Raw genomic sequence first — 21,389 nt, 5'->3', positions numbered from 1 at the left:
CACTTCTGTTGTATGTTGTATATATGTTGTTGTATAATGTATAATATAATCCTTTTTGCTACAAGTGTTGTATATATTTTTGATATTATTGTATTTAGATTTTAAATGGGTTATTATTTTTTAGTGTGGGTTGAGAAATGACAATGGTTAAAAATACAACGGTTAAAATGACAATAGTTTATTTTTCTTCTTAATGCAAACGACAATGGTTAAAACCATTGTCAAAGACCTAAAAAAAATATGGTAAATCGACACGTTGAGAAAGATCGAGTGCACAAAGACAACGATGAAAAATCATTGTTGATTTAAGTTAAAGACAATGATGGAAACCCATTGTGAAAGATCCAAAAAATCTGTGGTAAATTTACATGTTGAGAAAGATAGAGCGGTCTTTGACAATAATTTTTCACCATTGTGTTTCAAGTGAAAAGACAATGGTTTATAACCATTATCTTTGAGTGCATCTATCTTTCTCAATAGGTCGATTTACAATGGATTTGGATCTTTCTTAATGGTTTTCCATGGTTGTCTTTTAGTAGATATGTTTTAGTGTTTGTTTAATTAATAGTCCATCCTTACTAAGCAAAGAAAGAGAATTTTTTTATAACTCTAGTTTCAGGCAATTCACCCCCTTTTGTTGGTTGCACTGGGACTAACAAAATACCTATGGCAGAACATTCTATGTCAGTAAAAGATTCCACATAGGCTAGTTTTAGATAATGGAAGGCAGTTTCAAGGGAGGAAGATTCAGAAATGGTGTTCAAGCTATGGAATTGTGCAAGCTTTTACCTCAGTGGTTTATCCTCAGAGCAACGGTCAAGAGGATGTCACCAATGGTCAAGTGGATGTTTAGTTAGGTCCTGTTCTGGTTTTATCCATATGTCTAAGTGTGCAGGAACTTAGAAGCACAAGTAGTCAAGCAACAGACGCAGCTAGTGAAAAAGATGATGTGCGAGAGAGTCAACATGATCGGTACGTCCGAGGGACGAGGTACTGTAGAAGAGTACGCTGGTGGACGAGAAGGAAAATGTGCGGCGTTTTCAAGGGACGAGAAGCTAGAACGAAAGTTTGCTCGAGTAGAAGGTCGAAAAATAGGTTTGAGTGAGCCTTATTCTAGTTGGCCGAAATCACCCAAGCGAACGGAGTCGGGGCGGGGAGGAACCAAACAATCAACAGGTTGTTGACTGTCAGGGTGATTGGACTGTTCGAGGACTGGGACCTAATCCAAGCGCCTGGAATAGAAAAATCTATCTTTGTCGAGCCGTTGCAAACCGTTGCAACATTGATAAAGTTTTATCCACACCTAGGCGCCCGGACCCCTTCTAAGAGTCTGAAATGCGCCACATCAGCAAACGGTTAGTTTCAACCAGTGGGTTATAAATAGAGTACTGGTCTTCTCCTTTAAGAATAATACACTCTATACTTCAAGTCTCTTTCTATTTTTCATTTTCGAGCATCATTTTTGTGTATGAGGCTTATCCGGCTCTAACGTTTTATTTGAGAAGAAGATCTTCTTACTGAGCTGACTTTCCTTGGAGTAGCAATCCTCTGATTGCAAACCAAGTAAAAATTTGTGTGTCTCTTACTCTTTTTAATTCTATTATATTTTTGTTTAAGTGTGTAATTTATAAAACCCGATTATATGAGAAAGGTGTTTGTAGTTTTAAATTGTGCAAGGCAATTCACCCCCCTCTTGTCGACCGCTAAGAAACCAACAATTGGTATCAGAGGTCCACCGATTTTGAAGGATTAACCACCGACCAAAATACAAAAGATGTTGGTCAGACTAAGCATCTATCCGCCGATGTTCAAGGGGGAGTTCATGACTTGGAAAAGAAAATGGAGGTATTCTTCAAAATGAATAATGAATTATTGTTAATAATGAAGGGGAGCCTTGGAAGAACGGTAAAGTTGTTGCTTTGTGGCCAAAAGATCATGGGTTCAAATATTGGAAATAGTCTCTTGCAAAATGCAGGGTAAGGCTGCGTACAATGGATCCTTCCCCGGGACCCTGCATGGCGGGAGCTTCGTTCATCGGGCTGTCCTTTTTAGTTTTTCAGCACGCATGGATCAGCAAGGGACCGACAAAGAAGAATTTCAATGGACGAAAAAGGAGCAAGCCCACTTCGTGGCAAACGGCAAGCCAGAATTTCATCTGTTGAGAGTTTTATCACTATAAGAAGTCAACTAGATCGGAGTCCACGAGTCAGCTAAAGAGCTCTGAGATAAATTTCTGAAAAATACAGGAAGAGACCTCAGAGGCAAAACTCGTGAAACAGGACCTGCTCCAGAACCAGATTTGCAACCTCTGGTTAGAAGAAGACGAAATTGTCGCACATCTTCACTCGAGGATCAAAGAACTCATTACCAGACTTACGAATCTCGAAGAAAAGGTAACCAACCGAGATTCGCTAAGGTAAGCGCTTAACGCTTTTCCTAGAATACCTGAATGGTCAACTCTAGTAGATGCATATTTCATCTCTAGGGACTTAGATGTAAGTAATCTAGAAGAGCTATTTTCTACATTTGAAATTTATGAATCTAGATATGCATATTTAAAAAGGGAGTCGAAGCAAAACATTGTCTTAAAGGCAAAAGTGGACGAACCAGATTCCGAAACCTCTCTCAACAATGATGAAACAACGTTTATGGTAAGGAAGTTTTTTAAAACAAAAATAAAGCTAAAAAATTCAATCAAGTGCAGGCCAATAAAAGGAAGATAAGAGTGGGATGTTATCACTGCAATGAAGAAGGGAACGTCAAAGATAACTGCCTAAAACTGAAGAACAAGGAAAAAGACAAAAAGTCGACCCAAACAAAGCACAGAAATCTAAAGGCGACATGGGATGAAACGTTGTCAGAGTCAGAGATTGAAGCCCACACCGGACTTACGCTAATGGAAAGTCACGAAGAAGATGATGAAACAAGCTCATCCGAAATGAACATCGAAAGCATCAATGAAGGGGGTGCAACGTCAGAAGGAAGCTGCACTACAGGGGAAGCATTAGATAATGAGATCGATAAGATAAGTCAGGTACTATCTCTACCTCTTGATAAGTTATATAAATTTACAAAAATACTATCCAAAATTCTTGCAAATTAGAAATTGAAAATAGAAAACTTAAAAAGGAAAATGAGGAATTAAAATTAACTTTAGCAATATCTTGTCGACTAGAAGATTTCGACAAGATAAAAAGTGAAAATGCAAAATTAAAAGTAGAAATAAAAAATTTGAAAAATTATGCATGCTCACATGTTCAACAAATTAGAAATGATCATGGATTAAATTGGCATTTAAGATATCATTAGGGTAAAATTAGAAAATTATCATCAAAATATGTTCTAGAAAAATTTCTGATTAATCCATTAGGAAGGAACCTATATTGGGCTACAAAATCATGCTACACCAAATTTTTCATGCATGCCTTACTTTTTGATTTAAATTGTCTAATATTTTCAAATATATTGTTTCATATAATCACTGTTCAAAATTAATTAGATATTATTTTTTCAAGAAAGATGACTTTATTTCTTATTTGTATAAAAAATTTAAATTTTTTCAACCACTGTCTTATGTTTTTATAAATTTGTTAACAAAAATTATATTTTTTTATTTAAAAATATTTTGAAGAGTTATTTTTGTAAATTTTATTTTTTTTTATAAATATTTACCGTGTTCTCTATCCAATTAAATATTTTTAGATTTTTTTTATTGTTATTAAATTTTTAGTGAATTTATAATTAAAATAATAATTTTTAATATTCAAAATTCATGAAGATTTAATTTTTCAAAATTTATTTTTTTCAAACATATTTGCTCTAATACATTCTCAGAAATAATTTTAATATTTTTCAAGTTTAAAAATTATTTTTAAGTATATTTTTAAGAAATTACATCTTTCTATGGAAAATAATTTATTACTGTTTAAATTCTTTTCGATTTTTTAAGAAAATTTTATTACTGTTTTAAATATATATGTTTAACTGATATAAACATTTTCAGAATTTTTCAGAAAATAAAAATAATTTTAAAAAATATTTCTCCAAAACTGCTTTATAAATTTAGATTTTCACTTCAAAATTTTTTTGGTTCGTAGTAAATTTTTCCCTTAGAAATTATTTCCGATTATTCTAGAGTCCTTTTCCATAATTTCCCCTAATTTTTAATGTTATCAAAGGGGGAGAAGAAGAGATTAAGTTTAGGAGAGGTACAAATTTTTTACATAACATGATTATTAAAATTGCAAATTATGTACCTATTATTTTACTATTTTTGTTTTATTTTACCCTAATTTAACCTGAGTTGCTCACATCAAAAAGGAGAGATTGTAAGTGTCCTGTGGTAGTTTTGATGTGATCAACCAAGTTAAGTTAGATCATGTTGTAGTTTCACTATTCCAAAGGCTAGTAACCACCCGTGATTTATCTCCTCTGTGTTGGCCCTGAGACGGGTTGGTGGGGGCGCTGGGGGCGAGCGTATTCACCTTTTGTCACCATGTTGTGGTTTCATCCTTGTGTCTAAGTGTGCAAGAACTTAAGAGCATAAGTAGTCGAGCAACAAACGTAGCTAGCGAAAAGAATGACACGGGAGAGAGCTGACGGTCTCGGTGCGTCTGAGGGTTGAGGTGTTGCGGAAGAGTACGCTGATGGATGAGAAAGAAAATGTGCGGTGGTTCCAAAGGACGAGAAGCCGGAGCGAAAGTTTGTTCGAGTAGAAAGTTGAAAAATGGGTTTTGGTGAGCCCTATTCTAGATGGCTGAAATCACCCAAGTGAATGGAGCCGAGACGGAGAGAAATCAGACAGTTAACAAGTTGTTGACGGTCCGAGCACCCGGACGGTCCGAGCACCACGACCTGGTCCAAGCGCTCGGACCAAGAAAATCTATCTTCGCCGAGCCGTTGCGAACCGTTGTGACGTGGATAAAGTTTTATCCACACCCAGGCGGCCGAAATGTGCCACATCATTAAACGGTTAGTTTCGACCAATGGATTATAAATAGACTCATGGTCTTCTCCTTTCAGAACAATACACTCTATACTTCAAGTTTCATTCTATTTTTCATTTCTGAGTGTCATTTTCCTGTATGAGGCTTCTCCACCTCCGACATTTTGTTCGAGAAGGAGATCTTCTTACTGAGCTGACTTTCGTTGGAGTAGCAATCCTCTGATTGCAAACCAAGTAAAAAATTTGTGTCTCGTACTCTTTTTAATTCCATTATATTTCTATTTAAGTGTGTAATTGATAAAGTCCGATTGTTTGAAAAAGGTGTTTGTAGTTTTAAATCGTGCAAGACAATTCATCCTCTCTTGCCGACCGCCAAGAGACCAACAAAAATCCCTCCCATTCTCTAGTCACTTGGTGATCGACTATATATAAACTGACCTCATAATTTACCTTTCTTCATATTACCTAGGGACGGATTATGAGAAACATCTAGGAAGTATGTTATCTCACTTTATGTTTTTTAAATTGCAAATAAATTTGCTAGATGTTCTTCATTAATTTCTCGTTGACATTACAGGTCTTGGGGCTTCCTTTGCCCTGTCCATACTCGTGATGGGGAGCCTTGTGTCTTGCTAAACCATACAAGTTGTTCCTGTCGTAAGTTCACAATCTATAACTAAAATTGCAAATTATGTTGTCTACATTTCAAGGTTTTACAAACTTGTCTCTTCATGAATACTTTTTTTCTTATTAAAATAGTAGCAATCAAATGTCACTGTGGTTACTTTTGTTTTAGATTTGTCCTAATAGTATCTGTTTTGATATAATTGCATGCTAAACTTAATCAGTTATTGAAAAACTATAATTAATATATATTTTATATTGCACAGTTAAAATATCCACCCAAAGTTGCTACCAGATTAATAGGTTCCTTTAAAATCTAGCATGTTTGTTTTCCTACTTAGGTCATTTCATCTTCCTATGATTCGGAAGGAAAAACTAAAGACTCCCTCAAGATAAGAATGTCGATACTCTCTATCTTAGTTATGATTGGAATGACAACATTGCTTTCAAAGCTTGAGTGTATTGGCCCTCCTGAGGTTCTTCATGTTCTTTTGGATGGATGTGTTGTAGGTTCCATATCTTCTTGTCAAATATATCTGGAACCTGAAGCTTTCTACCTTATCAGGGGTATTTCTTCTTGGATTTCATTCTTTTATCGCCATTCAATTTCTAACAATTGTGTGGGGTCATGATCACTGCAGATTCTTGAAGATTTAGAGGTTGAATATGTACCTTTAAGTTTTCGTTGGGCATATCTTGGATTATACCTATTTAATAATCCTTCTAGCGTCATTGTTGGTTTCAACTTGAATAAAATAGGGTTGCGTTAGATTACCAACCAGCATTATATACTAAGGTAAATATTCAATAAATAAATCCATTAAAATATTATGCTAATATTAGATTGTTCCTCGGAAGAACATGTTGACGTCTGCCGCTACATCTTCAAAACTCAGACGTAATATTAAATATACAAAAGTTCGCATTGTAGGACCCAACTATAACGTATCGGCAAGGACAACTACATCTTTATGAGAACTTGAATGTAATGTTAAATAGGCAAGAGTTCTCACATGATAGGTTGGATAAGAACAAATATTAGGAAAACTAATAGTCTAAAATTTGGAACATGGAACATAAAGCAATGGAGGTAATAGATATAATGATTAGAAAAAGAATTAGTATTTTATGTATTCAAGAGACAAAATGGGTAGACAAGAAGGCAAAGATGATAGAGAACTCGGGTTTTATGTTATGGTACACAAAAAAAAGTAAAACAAGAAATGGAGTAGGTATTGTTGTTGATAGTTCGTTAAACGATGAAGTTGCAGGAATAGTTAGAAAGGGGATAGAATTATAGCTCTCAAGATAATAGTGATGAAAAAATTATGAATGTAATTAGCATATATGCACTTTAAGTAGGATTAGATGAAGTTACCAAATCAAGATTTTGGAACAACCTAGATGAAATATTATAAAATATTCTGTCAAATGAAATGATTTTGATAGGATGCGATCTAAATGGGCATGTCCAAGTAAAACATAAGGAATATAAGAAGATGCATGAGGATTATAGGTTTGGAACAAAAAATGAAGAAAAAAATAACTATATTGAATTCTACGATAGCATACGACTTTATTAATTAAAACTACATAAATAGCATGATTATTAGTCTATAAATTAAAACTACAGAAAACGCCCTATATGATACTTGCATAGCCTTAGAGTAGCAATATTGCAGCCCTACCCATGTAGTCTATTAGAGTAACTTAGATATCTTTCGTAGTGAACCTGTTTCTGCCTATTAATTCTTGGGCGTTGAGCTCTGGTACAGAGATCAGCATATTTCATTTGTTTTAAACTTGGTGAACTTTCGAACTTATTTACTGAAAAAAGGTGTAAAGATATTCAGGGAGATACGCTGGTTTCTAAAACTGAAGCATGAGGATGAGTCTATTGTTGATTTTCTGCTTTTGGTGGATGGTGCTGAAGCTCGTGACAGATTCCCTTCATCTACTCCTGTTGTGAATGTGCTCTTATATATGAAGCTCCATTGAAGTTTCTTAAACCTCGAGGAGAATGATGAGATCACCGGCTGTTGATCTTTGTTAGAAGATGAAGAGCAAAAACTAAAAAACTATAACACTCAAAGTAGGAGGAAACTACTTCTTCATATTTTCTTCATGTCTAAATTGTTAAATCTATAGGATATTTATAGGGTATACCCAAGATGTATCTACATAAATACATGAACCAATATTAAATGATATACATGCCTCATCCAAAGAGTCATTCATGAATCCTCCAAAAGACCTCTAATATTCATGCACACAATATTAAATACTTAATTAATCTAGTTTATATTTTTCAACATCCCCTCTTAAACTAGATTTATTACTCCAAGTAAAAAACGTAGCTTCTTGAAATCATCAAATTTCAACGGTTTTGTGAAGATATCGGCAACTTGATCTTGTGACTTCACGTATTCAAGCTTCACTTCTTCCTTCGATATATAATCTTGAATAAAATGATACCTTGTATCAATATGCTTGCTTCTTTCATGAAACACCGGATTCTTGGCCAATGCAATTGCAGATTTATTATCAACATAAATCTCCGTTGGATCTTCTTGTGACAGATTCAATTCTTTCAACAAACCCCTTAGCCAAATAGCATGGCAAACACAAGAAGTAGCAGCTACATACTCCGCCTCACAAGTAGAAAGAGTCACAATAGGTTGCTTCTTAGAATTCCAAGTAAAAGCTGAATTTCCCATAAAAAAAACAAATCCAGTAGTACTTTTTCGACTATCAATATCTCTGGCCCAATCACTATCACAATAGCCAACAAGCATAAAGTTGTCCGAGAAAGCATACAAGATACCATAATTAATTGTACCTTTGATGTAGCGAAGAATTCTTTTGGCAATTTTCAAATGTGAAGTAGTAGGAGCTTCCATGTAACGACTCACAAGTCCAATGCCAAAAAGAATATCCGGTCTAGTACAGGTTAAATACCTCAAGCTTCCAACAAGACTCTTGAATAAAGTTGGATCAACTTTTTCACCATCTTGATTCTTGTGTGGCTTGATTCCACACTCCACGGGTGTCCCGACCGGCTTACAATTATTCATATCAAATTTCTTGAGAATTTCTTTAGCATATCTTTCTTGAGAAATAAATATGTCATCATCTCGTTGCTTCACTTCAATCCCAAGATAGTAGGACATTATGCCAATATCTGTCATCTCAAACTCCTTTGTCATAGCTCTCTTGAAATCTTCAAACATCTTTGGATTGTTCCCTGTAAAAATTAAGTCATCCACATACAAGCAAACAAGTAACATATCACCATTTTTATCATTCCTTGCATAGAGAGCATGTTCATGTGGACACTTGATAAAACCATTTGCTTGAAAATATTTATCAATTCTGCTATTCCAAGCACGAGGGGCTTGCTTCAAGCCATAGAGAGCCTTCTTCAATTTTAGCACTTTATTTTCTTCGTTAGGCACTACATAACCCAAAGGTTGATCAATATAGACTTCTTTCTCCAAGTCTCCATTCAAAAATGCGGATTTTACATCTATTTGATGAATTCTCCAACAGTTTTGAGCTGCAATAGAAATAATCAACCGAATTATTTCAAGACGAGCAACAGGTGCAAATACCTCATCGTAGTCAATTCCGGCCTTTTGCTTGTACCCCTTGGCAACCAATCTTGCTTTGTATTTTTCAACCTCGCCTTGCGCATTTCTCTTTATTTTGTACACCCACTTCACACTAATTGTGTTCTTTCCATTCGGTAATGATACTAGCTCCCATGTATCATTCTTTGTAATTGCCTTGATTTCTTCATTCATGTCATTTCTCCATTTTTTATCATGAGCGTCATCATCATAACTTATAGGCTCAGTTTCTACTAGTAAGCAAAATTGAGTAAAATCACCAACATTTACCTCTTCAGTGGTATCATAAATGTCACTCAAACTTCTGAATCTTTGAGGCCCTTCACTTGAGCTTGCTTCATTTGTTTGTGAATCTTGTGGCGGTGGTGTTGGTGGTGGAGTATTAGGTGGTGCCATGCCTTCTTCCCCCTCATCATCGTCAAGGAAAGAACTATATCCCCTCTCTTTCTTTGTAGTACTCCACTCCCAAACACCTGCTTCATCGAACTCCACATCTCTGCTTATGACAATCTTCCCATTGATTAGATTATACAACTTGTACGCTTTAGAGCTTTGATCATAGCCGATGAAGAGATACTTTGCACTTTTATCATCAAGCTTTGTTCTTTTCTCATCATGAACATGTGTGTAGGCAATGCTTCCAAAAACCCTCAAGTGTGAAACACTTGGCTTGTATCCACTCCAAGCTTCTTGAGGTGTCATACCATGAACACTTTTGGTGTGACACCGATTCATTAAGTATACTGTACAAGAGACAGCTTCGGCCCAATATTTATTTGGCATATTCTTACTCTTTAACATACTTCTTACCATATTGAGAATAGTTCGGTTCTTCCTCTCTGCTACTCCATTTTGTTGTGGTGAGTATGGAGTCGTCATGGTTCGATGAATGCCATTTTCTTCACAGAAAACCTTGAATTCATTAGATGTGAATTCTCCACCTCTATCAGACCGAAGAACTTTGATTTGATAGCCACTATGTTTTTCCACCATTAATTTGAACCTTTTGAAGGTTCCAAACACCTCCGATTTTGCCTTCAAAAAATACACCCAAGTTTTCCGAGAATAGTCATCAATGAAAAGCACAAAGTAATTATTCTCACCAAGTGATGATGGCTTGATTGGTCCACACACATCCGAGTGTATCAACTCCAATGGATGTTGAGCCCTTGTTAAAGACTCCTTGGGAAAACCTTTTCTCGCTTGCTTGCCAAGAAGACATCCTTCACAAAGTTGATTAGGATGGTTTATGGAAGGCAATCCTTTCACCATTCTTCCTTTGCTCATCATTTTCAGCCCATCGAAGTTCAAATGCCCAAATCTCATGTGCCATAGCCAAGATGAATCTTTGAAACAAGATTTCAAACACATAGGAACATCACTTTGAATATTAAGCAAAACATTCGGTTCTTTGTCATGGGCACCTTAGCAAGCAATCTTCCACTTCCATCTTTCAATGTCAAGTATTTATCTTTTAGGTGAATATCATAATTCTTTTCCAATAATTGGCCCAAACTCAAAATGTTACTTTTCATGGCCGGCACATAAAACACATTGGAAATTAATTGATGACTTCCATCTTTTGAACGAATCAAAATCATACCTTTTCCTTTCACTTGAACTTTCGAAGAGTCGTCAAAAGTTATACCTCCATCGGTTGATTCATCAAGTTCCACGAACAAATTTCTCCTTCCGCAAATGTGGTTATTTGCACCGGAATCAAGATACCATGTGCTCTCATTCTCATCTTGATCATTTTTGCAAGCTAGAAGCAAAGTAGGACCCAAATCTTCTTTTGCATCATTGCACTCCGCAAAATTATTTGTCTCCTCCATATTATTTCTACATTCCCAAGAATAGTGGCCAAGACGATGACAAGTAAAACACTCAACTTCAGATTTGTCATACCTCATTTGATGACCTCCACGACTTCTACCTCTTCCACGACTTCTTTGATTGAAGTTTTGACTCCTCTCATTATTATATGAGGTGTTTTTGTCACCTCGTCCACCTCTTCCATGACCACGACCTCGACCTTGGCCTTGCCCTCGAGATCCTCCACGTCCCCGGCCTCTTTGGGATGTGCCTTGGAATGTGTCCTTCAATGATAGCTTTGCTTTCAAAGCTTGTTCAACTGATTCTTGAACCGGTTTTATCAATCTTTGTTCATGTGCTTGTAAAGATCCGGCAAGTTCATCAACGGTCATGGTGTCTAGATCTTTAGACTCTTCGATGGCAACCACAATATAATTAAATTTTGGATCCAAAGATCTCAAAATTTTTCCAACAATTCGATCATCTTTCATATCATCTCCATATCTTTTCAACTGATTAGTGACAGCCAATACTCTTGAAAAATAATCTGAAATGGATTCGGAATCGTTCATGCGTAGAGATTCAAACTCTCCTCTCAATGTTTGGAGACGTACCCTTCTTCACTTTATCAACACCTTTAAATGAAGCTTGAAGAGTTTCCCATGCTTGCTTGGAAGTAGTTGCCGCAGCAACTTTCTCGAACATCTTTTCATCCAAACTTTGATGGATGAGGGTGAGCGCCTTTTGGTCCTTCTTCTTGGCGGATGCCACATTTTCATCAACGCCATTCTCCACAGGATCCCAAGCTTCATATGATCCAAGCAAAGCCTTCATTCTTATGCACCAATTATCATAATTTTTCTTGGTGAGAGATGGAACAACAAATGGGGTTCCATTCGACATCTTCTTCAAGCTTTGTCTCCAAACACAAATGGTGGCTCTGATACCACTTTGTTAGGAGATGAAGAGCAAAAACTAAAAAACTATAACACTCAAAGTAGGAGGAAACTACTTCTTCATATTTTTTTCATGTCTAAATTGTTAAATCTATAGGATATTTATAGGGTATACCCAAGATGTATCTACATAAATACATGAACCAATATTAAATGATATACATGCATCATCCAAAAAGTTATTGATGAATCCTCCAAAAGACCTCTAATATTCATACACACAATATTAAATACTTAATTAATCTAGTTTATATTTTTCAACAATCTTGACAGGATTCAGATACTAAGTTTCACATCTTCCAATTATCTACTCGTACCATGTGAATAGTTGGCTTACTATGATTGACAAACATAACATAGCACTCTGACATGAGGCTTTGAGGGTCTTAAAGTTATTTATGCCAAAAAGAAACCGAACAAGGGGAATTTTTAATTTTGCTTGTACAATTAGCTAAATTTGATTTTAACACCACCAATCGAAATGACTTGGCATGACATATAAAAGAATTCTTCTTGAGATACTCGTCATCTAGTTGTAATGGATTTAGCATGAATTTCATGTATGATATATAGTTCCTGGTTAGGGTTTAGCGTGTGCATTGTTTAATTGCTGACCTCTTGCATTGAATTCTAATAACGTCTGAAATAATTTCTATATCCCTGCCACTTAAACGTTGTTAAGCTGCAACTTATTCAGCCACATAAAATCTCATATATATATATATATATATATATCGAGTGATTGTTCTTTCATTAATATTTAATGTCATAATTTCCAGCCTGACTTGAGCATTTTCTTTTTTTAATATCCATTGACGTTCCGAGCATGGCTTGTGACTTTAGTTTAACTGCCTTAGGCTTGATCATACTGGCTCGGATAGAGTTCCTTTTTTTAAAAAAAAAAAGACAAAATCAGAAAATAAAAAAAATTAAGGATATTTTATTTTTATATGTTTTTATTTTGTACTCTCAAATTTTCTTATTTTAAGTATCTTGCCTTGGTACGGCACAGCTGTTCTTGTGCTGGGCTGGACTGAGTCATTGTCGGTCTGGCAGTTTTACACTTCTAAGGCCAATTAATTAGGCAAACTGTCCAGCCTAGCACCTATGCTTCCTTTTAAGAATTGTAAATTACAAGACTATTTTTTATATACATTTTTGTTTTTAAAGTTATCCCAAGTGAGCTGCAATCTATGGTTTGGAGAACACAAATCTTACAATTTGTTTAGAAGGAGATGAGGGAAGAGTAAATAAAGGGAAGGAGAATTTTGAATCTTGTTTGAAATTAATAAATGAGTTAAAGGAAAAAAAAAAAAAAAGATAGGGATGGATAAGTTTTAACCTTACTTATTTAATTTGGGAGGTAAGAAAAAAGATAAAACTTAAATATTTTTTTTTCCCAATATAATTTATGTTCTAAAAATCAAATCAATGCCTTACGGAGAACTTCCCAATCGAAAAGCCAATTTATAATTGACGAATTAGCCACTGATTGGTGGAACCAAAGCCGGACCGATGTTGATGGCTAAAGAGAACCCTCCATTTAAAATCCTTTAAATGTCATTAAGCATCTCCAAAGCAACTAAATTATTAGGTTTCAAAAATAAATCTTCATTTTTAAACCTATTACCATTGGGGATGGTTTAAATAAAAGATTTGGTTTCAAAAGCAAGAATTAATTTTTTACCAATTTTTTATATGAAAAATGATATACTCAAGGAAAGAATCTCAATGAAATACTCAATGATAGACACATAAAATGATGAGACCGATAAAAAGTGAAATGGTGGACCATGAATTTATGTATTTATCCTTGAACATTTCATTGAGATTTTTACTTGAGCGTATCATAGCTCTTTTTATAGTTCCCAATAATATCTAACTACATAACTAACTATATATACATAACTAACTATATATAATATGATATACTGTGTAACGCTACAATGCACTACTATACATTTTTTCTTTGTTTTTTTGTAATATAATTATTTTTAACTCTCAATATATATTTCTATCCCTATGATGAAGCTTCCCAATTAAGTTATAATGTTCTAGTTGAAAATTTTTAAGATTTTACTTCTAGGGTTCAGATTTACCAATTGAGTTATAGTGTTTAGTTAAAAGAAAATTTGTGCGTTTGATTTGTGCATTTTCTATTTTTATTTTTTAAAAAAATGTACATTTTTAAGAAATAATATTTAGTTTATATTTTTCATATCTGTTTTCTGAAAAAATAGATAGGATTTTCTAAAAAATTAATCATTTTCTATTTTCTAAAAAACACGTATTTTTTCAGAAAATAAAAATAAAAAACAAGCAAACCAAACGTACTCTTAAGCATTTACGGGATATAGTAATATATTTAGAATTTATATTCGAGGAAATATTAATTTTTAAAAATAAAAAGATAAAAAAAACACACACGATAAGATCTTAACTTTTTTTATTTTTTTTAATATAATTTTTTAACTCGGTACCTAGGGTTTAGACTTTCTAATTAGATTTATAATGTTCAAATTAAAAAAATTTAAAATATTACCTGGTGCGCATTTTTCAGAAAATAAAAATAAAAAACAAACAAACCAAACGTACTCTTAAGCGGGGTATAGTAATATATTTAGAATTTATATTCGAGGAAATGTTAATTTTTAAAAATAAAAAGATAAAAAAAACACACACTATAAGATCTTAACTTTTTTTCTATTTTTTTAATATAATTTTTTAAGTCGGTACCTAGGGTTTAGACTTTCTAATTAGATTTATAATGTTCAAATTAAAAATTTTTAAAATATTACCTAGTTTAAGCTTCCCAATTAAATGTAAAGCCGCTACATTAATGGTCTCTCTAATATCAACTCATGGAAAATGTGCATTTTTTTATTTTTAATTTTTTTTAAATGTACATTTTTAAGAAATAATATTTAGTTTATATTTTTCATGTATGTTTTCTGAAAAAATAGATAGGATTTTCTAAAAAATTAATCATTTTCTATTTTCTAAAAAACACGTATTTTTTCAGAAAATAAAAATAAAAAACAAGCAAACCAAACGTACTCTTAAGCATTTACGGGATATAGTAATATATTTAGAATTTATATTCGAGGAAATGTTAATTTTTAAAAATAAAAAGATTAAAAAAACACACACGATAAGATCTTAACTTTTTTTAGTTTTTTTAATATAATTTTTTAACTCGGTACCTAGGGTTTAGACTTTCTAATTAGATTTATAATGTTCAAATTAAAAAATTTTAAAATATTACCTAGTTTAAGCTTCCCAATTAAATGTAAAGCCGCTACATTAATGGTCTCTCTAATATCAACTCATGGAAATGGAGGAAGGTACATGTATGTATTCAGATACATGCCCTGAGATACATAATAAAATAAATCTTAAGTCGTCAACTTCTAAGAATCTATATCCTGAGATTATTAACTTCCCAATTAAGTTATAGTATTTAATTAAAAGGGGGAAAAAAAATTAAAAACAAATAAAATTTAAACATTTATAAAGTATAATAATGTGTTTACGAAAATATAGTAATATATTTATAACTTATATTTCAAAAATTATTAATTTTTAAAAAGAAAAAATTAAAAAAGAAAAGAAAACATATTGATATCTTGCAAGTCACATGCTGTATATATATTTTGTTGTAACGGTTAAAATAGTGACGAATAAATGGGTTTACCATTGGAGACGTCATGTGGCAAATAAATCTATAAAAATTAGGATTTAGTGCTTATACAAATATTGAATTCATTGTAATTAGAAGATTTTTTTTCTTCTATGTTTTATTCCCACAGAAACAAATTTGCGATGTTACCCCCCTTCAGTAAGCAAGTCAACTTACTAATCGCGCACTAGGAACCAGTAAATCTTAAGGTCCATTTTTTGCGTGGCGGAAAAAAAGCAAATTTTTTAATTAAAAATTTAATATCAAATTGGCAAAGTTACTCGAATTCTACCAGATAATGATGAATGGACCAAAGTTTAGAATAACAAGCCAACATTTATTAATAGTATCTTGCAGGAGCAGGATGCTATTTGTTGTAAACCATCTGCATGGGCAGTCAGATAATTCAGAAAATTGATAGATCAGGCATTGAACGAAGCACCAGAACCCTGGCGGCATTCATTCAGCATATCCAGATAGAACTGGCACTTGCCGATGTCGCTGCCAAAATTGTTAATGCACTGCATCCACAAAATATCAAAAAGAACACGTTAACTCCATTTTCAAAGATTCAATGTTGAAAAACGGTAGTAGTAACTTACATCCTGGAAAGCTTTGGAGTGGACACCACAAGCGTCAGTTGCAACGGCATTACCCATTGGGGCGGCAGAAGCAGCAGCTTCAGATACCACAGTTTCGTGCTGGATGGTGCGAGGCCCCACAACAGCATCTACAGCCCTGTGAGCAATAGCACTGCCCGTGCCAAATGCCATGCCTGATAAGATAACCAATAAGATATTAGATATCTACTTTCAGATAGGCAACGATTAGCATATACAGATGATAAGGGCCAATTAGATGATAACCTTGAGCGATGGTGGATCCAATTCCTCCGAGGATGGACCCACCACTCTGAACAGGAGCTGGCGGAGGTGCCTGATGAACTGCAGCAAAGAAATTGTGAATTAGAAGTTCAAGTATTATTACAATTTGGTGGATTAACATTCAAGCCCAAGTGAATATAAGGGTGAAACAATTGACGGGTTTAAACCACATAGCAAATGTCACAATCCAACAACAATATTTAATTTCTTTCTTTATATTAAGGACTTGAGTATCCAACCAGTTCGTCCAAGCTCATCATGTCACACCATAGGACATCAAAAGCATACGTCCCAGCAAAGCTGGGAGGTTTGTACCAAACAGATACATGAAAAGAAACATCATTGGATAATAGTACAGTACTTGGCATACCATGACAAAATTTGAGAGGCTGTACCAAAGAAACATGGACGAACACAAACACCATTCAAAGATAGTATAGTGTTTGACATACCATGACAAAATAGCTTAGGAAGAGATTTGATTCTGATGACAGATGACATGTGAAACAATGTAACAGGAGATGGAGGAATCTTTATCTAGACTCTAGATGCTATCAATAAATTCAAGAACATGCTTCTTTTTTTCTTGAACATGAAATAACTCAATAACTATTAACTATACCATTAATTAGGTTTATGTAGCTCTATTTATTTGTTTGTTGGATCAATAAGAATTCATTTTGAACATGGAATAACTCAAAAGTCAAAACTATTTAAACCCAAAGCCTAGTTATTATGCGGATTAACATGGATTTTTTACAAATTCAACCTCTACAGCAGATATATACAACTATTTCTGATTAGGATGTTTGATGAGTCTGTTCAATTTTCAAAAATTTGGACTTCATTTATATACTAACAAAACCGGACTAGAGGGAGAAAAGTAGACAACAATGAGTTTACACATGCAAACTGATTCATCAACGTTTCAAAACAAAAAGAATACCAGGTTGTGGAGGATTCCTCATTGGAGCTGGGCGTGGAGCAGGACGAGAGCGACCTACAAGATTAGTAGGATATAAAGAAGCATGTGAGATAAAGGAAAAAATTACACAAAACCTGAAAGGCAAGAACCACAGCAAACTGGAATATGCATAGACAAGAAAAAGGTGACAGGAGAAGCGTATGCAACAAAAATAGACATTTTTCTGAAACTAAGCAGCATAATGCAGACAAGTATACATACTAAAGGATTAGAATTCTACAAATGTAGTATATGGTCTTTTGGTTGGGATGAAAATATCACATTTTCACTTTTCAGATTAGAGATAATAATGATGGGTATACAACAATCAGGTATACACAGGTACCCAATCTATTTTAATTCATTTGAATGCTCAAATATGTTTAATAATCTGAGTTCTAGTAAATCTGAGTACAACTTAAAATTGAGGGTATCCATGAGTAACCCCACATATTTTATTTGAGTACCCGTCGTCATCAAAAGTTGTATTTAAACTGATTCAAGTAGCAGATACAGTATTACCCATAAATGTGGATTGACTTGTAATCTGAATCTTGATTAGGTCAGGTTGGTTCTTTTCAAGTTTGAATAATTTTAGTATGTTCCTGACAATGTTTTCAATTGTGTATTGTGTTCCAACCATTAGATGCATTTCAGACGCACATTAAGGATGCCTATAATAGGCAGTTAACCTAGGTGACCAGATGCCTGTAATACGGTAAAAATAAATAAATCTATATATAAAAATATTATATGAGAATATAATAAATGAATGGTTATTATGTCAGTATATATCCATTCTGTAATAATGTAATATATATTAACATAAAAATTTATAAATATTGAAAATACATTATAATCAGTTGCAAAATATTTTCAATATAAATTTCTAATAATACAAAATTGTTTGTATATATTGCTATGTTATAAGATTTAGTTAAGACACTAAGTAATTCTTAATTGAAGGGCAGGATCCTTGTTGAGTGAGAGTAATGTGTTCTCTATTGATCCAATATCCTCCCTCATCCATGATTTAAAATTAGGAAAGATGAATGAGGCATCAAATCGAGTAATGGCAAAGTAGACAATCATACTTTATCTTGTGGTGATTATCCAACTACAACAAGGTTAAGCAATTTTAGGAGGCGAAGATTGATTCCCCTTCTCATGCAAGTTCACCATTAATCAAGATAGGATATAATCATTGTAGATACTGATCCAACCCAATCCATCTATACCAGTATCAGCCAATTATACCAAATATGGTGCCTAACATAGTATTTTGTTCTTTCCCATTGATCAGGCTTCAACATCTTTGGAAGACCAAATAGTAAGCTACCTTAGGTTTGTTGTTGTGTGTTCCTCCCCTTCACTATAAACCTTGATTTCCTTAACAACAAAAGCAAGAACCATGGTGATCAAACTAGCGATCTAGATCTTAGGATTACAATCTTATTATCCAAAATGCTGAGAATTAGCAAGATCTCAACTAGGATTTAAAGGCTTACCGTCTAATTCTATGCTTATCATTTCAGCACAAGGGGCATATTTATTTTATGGTTCATCCAGCTGAAATGATAGTTTAAAATGGAACACTATATCTAAAACTAGATAAATTATAATTGTTAAATATAGTTCTAAAATATTTTGATTAAATTATAGGATTTCCGTACAATCCAAATCTATCAATGTCGTTTGGTTATGAGGTATGATCTGAATCCTGATCCTGATCCTTACTACCTTAGCAAGAACCCATTAAAGCAATACAAATATTGATGCTGATAATTGCTTCAATAATAAAAAAAATATCAATGCAATACAAGAACAAAGGGAAACTGAAGGGAAATTTAGGTGCACGTACATATCAAAAACAAAAGCCCTTGGAGTTGTTTTTGGATATGTATGTGCAATTTAGATGAAGCAAACACATAACTTTTAGCTGATGTAGCTATCTATGTTAGGATCTTGGCTAACAGAAGGGATGATAGCAGGACAAGCATGCCCCATTTTGGGAACTACCTAAATCCATACCCAATAAATTATTGACCATTTATCTGCAATTTTAAGCAAAAGCAAACCTGATTAAGCCTACCCGTACCAAGTTAACCAGGTTAGATACCAAAGGTTACCAATTATCAGATACCAACTTGTCATCTCTACAGTTACCAAACCTGATGCCAAACCTACAGTTATCCCTTCATCAGGTTTACCAATTATCAGATACAAAACATGATGAAAGGATAATGGCATTCTGACTTTTCATCCTAGTAAATCTTACAGTTTAATTTGCTCAAGACACATCAAGAAAATTAAGTACAGGGACCTATACTAGCACATACATCAAACATATGTGAAAATTCAACACGTATACAGACACATGTATGCATAATTATGAAATGATGAATGTATAATTTTCCAACTTTAGGTATACAAGTAACAGTTGAATTAACACCATTTTCATCCTATATTCGACAGGCCAATACACGTAAACCTCATAAAGCATCAATAGAAAGCATTAATTTAGAACTTTGAAATTCCTACATTTTAGTTATGTGACATTGCTTCTTATCCAACAAGAATGTTCACTTTTGTTTTTACCCAATTCTTCACTTGGTTAGGACTAAAAACATATTAAGATAGTTTCTTAAGTTTCAATAAATATATATTCTTAGTAGTTAAATGAACGTAATAAACCAAAAAAAATATCAACTTCATAAATAGATAACTAAGAAATTATAAAGATACACAGCTTTTCCCATGTTGAGTAAATTAAGGAGAAATTGTTGTTGTCAACTTTGAAATTCATTGTAAAATAAATTGGGTGCACATTAGCTGGAGAATGGTTTGAATATTTAATTTATATGATTAAGTTGTCACTGTCCAACTTTTCCTTTAACCCCTCTTCTAAATTAATCAACACTCAAATTGTTCAAAGCCAAAACACAACAAGGACTACAAGACTTGTGGAAGAAATTAGACCGGAGAGTTTCTGTTCTTTCCAACAAATTCTCTGATTCATGTCAATAGCCTCATCACACATCTATTTAACAATTCTACAAGCAATATATGCCAGTAAATCACATTTTGAAGAGTAAGTTACCACGTCTATCACCATGATCTCAATTTATATATCAGACAATTATATATGTTGTATGCCAGGATTTAATTCAAAGAATAGATATAGATCTATTTGTCAAAGTAGCTAAACAAGTTTTTTTTTTTAAAAAAAAAGATCCTAGTACTCCACTATTGTCTTTCAAGATCAGTGTACACAAGAGGAAACATAGTCAGATACATAACTTTCATCAAACAAAAACATCTGTGGAGGCATCCACTTCATAATTATAGTAAGAACCAGAAAACCAATATCAAGCAACCCATATTCACGTTTAAGATATATTTGTAACGAGTTGAAATAATTTAATCAGAAACAAACTTGAGCAGATAATTTGCTTATTTCGATAGAGCCCAGGACCTGACCTTAATACAATAACCCATGCAAATAATCGATTAGGAAACCTTTTGGTAAGCTTCCCTTACCCAGATTTGTTTCCGTTCGTGGTTAAATCATTCAAACCAACAGTTGTCAACGAAAAACAGATCTATCAGAAGTAAGCATCAAAGGAACAAAAAATTGAAAAAATCTGAACCGAAACCAACAACCAAATCAACAGAAAGAAAAACAACACAGAAGCACGATGCACTAGCGGATCCAATCACTGACGAGGCAATAGAGACTGAAGTCTAGATCGAAAGCATACCAGCGGAGCTACGGCGAGGCATGACGGCGAATCGAGACGAGAACAGGAGAACCAGGAAAGAAACCCTAGAAAACTTTGACGCGCAGATATGGGAAGAGGGAAATGACGGTGGAGGTGTTTATATAGAGGAGG

At 33.8% G+C, this 21,389-nt stretch overlaps 1 protein-coding gene across 1 annotated transcript; it reads right to left on the bottom strand.

Annotated features, from left to right (window-relative positions):
• Positions 1–15,803: 15,803 nt before the first annotated feature.
• On the bottom strand, positions 15,804–21,344 carry LOC122005844 (putative coiled-coil-helix-coiled-coil-helix domain-containing protein CHCHD2P9, mitochondrial). Its single transcript, XM_042561068.1, has 5 exons — positions 21,258–21,344; positions 17,479–17,532; positions 16,515–16,592; positions 16,251–16,423; positions 15,804–16,169 (listed from the first exon to the last, which is right to left on the bottom strand). The coding sequence occupies exons 1-5, from the start codon at positions 21,277–21,279 to the stop codon at positions 16,071–16,073; spliced, it is 426 nt and encodes a 141-aa protein (XP_042417002.1). The 5' UTR covers positions 21,280–21,344; the 3' UTR covers positions 15,804–16,070.
• Positions 21,345–21,389: the final 45 nt, after the last annotated feature.

Source organism: Zingiber officinale, chromosome 7B (assembly GCF_018446385.1).
Source record: "Zingiber officinale cultivar Zhangliang chromosome 7B, Zo_v1.1, whole genome shotgun sequence".
Lineage (NCBI taxonomy): Eukaryota > Viridiplantae > Streptophyta > Magnoliopsida > Zingiberales > Zingiberaceae > Zingiber > Zingiber officinale.
Note: the sequence above shows the minus strand (reverse complement) of the source record. Positions and strands in the feature narration are given on the sequence as shown.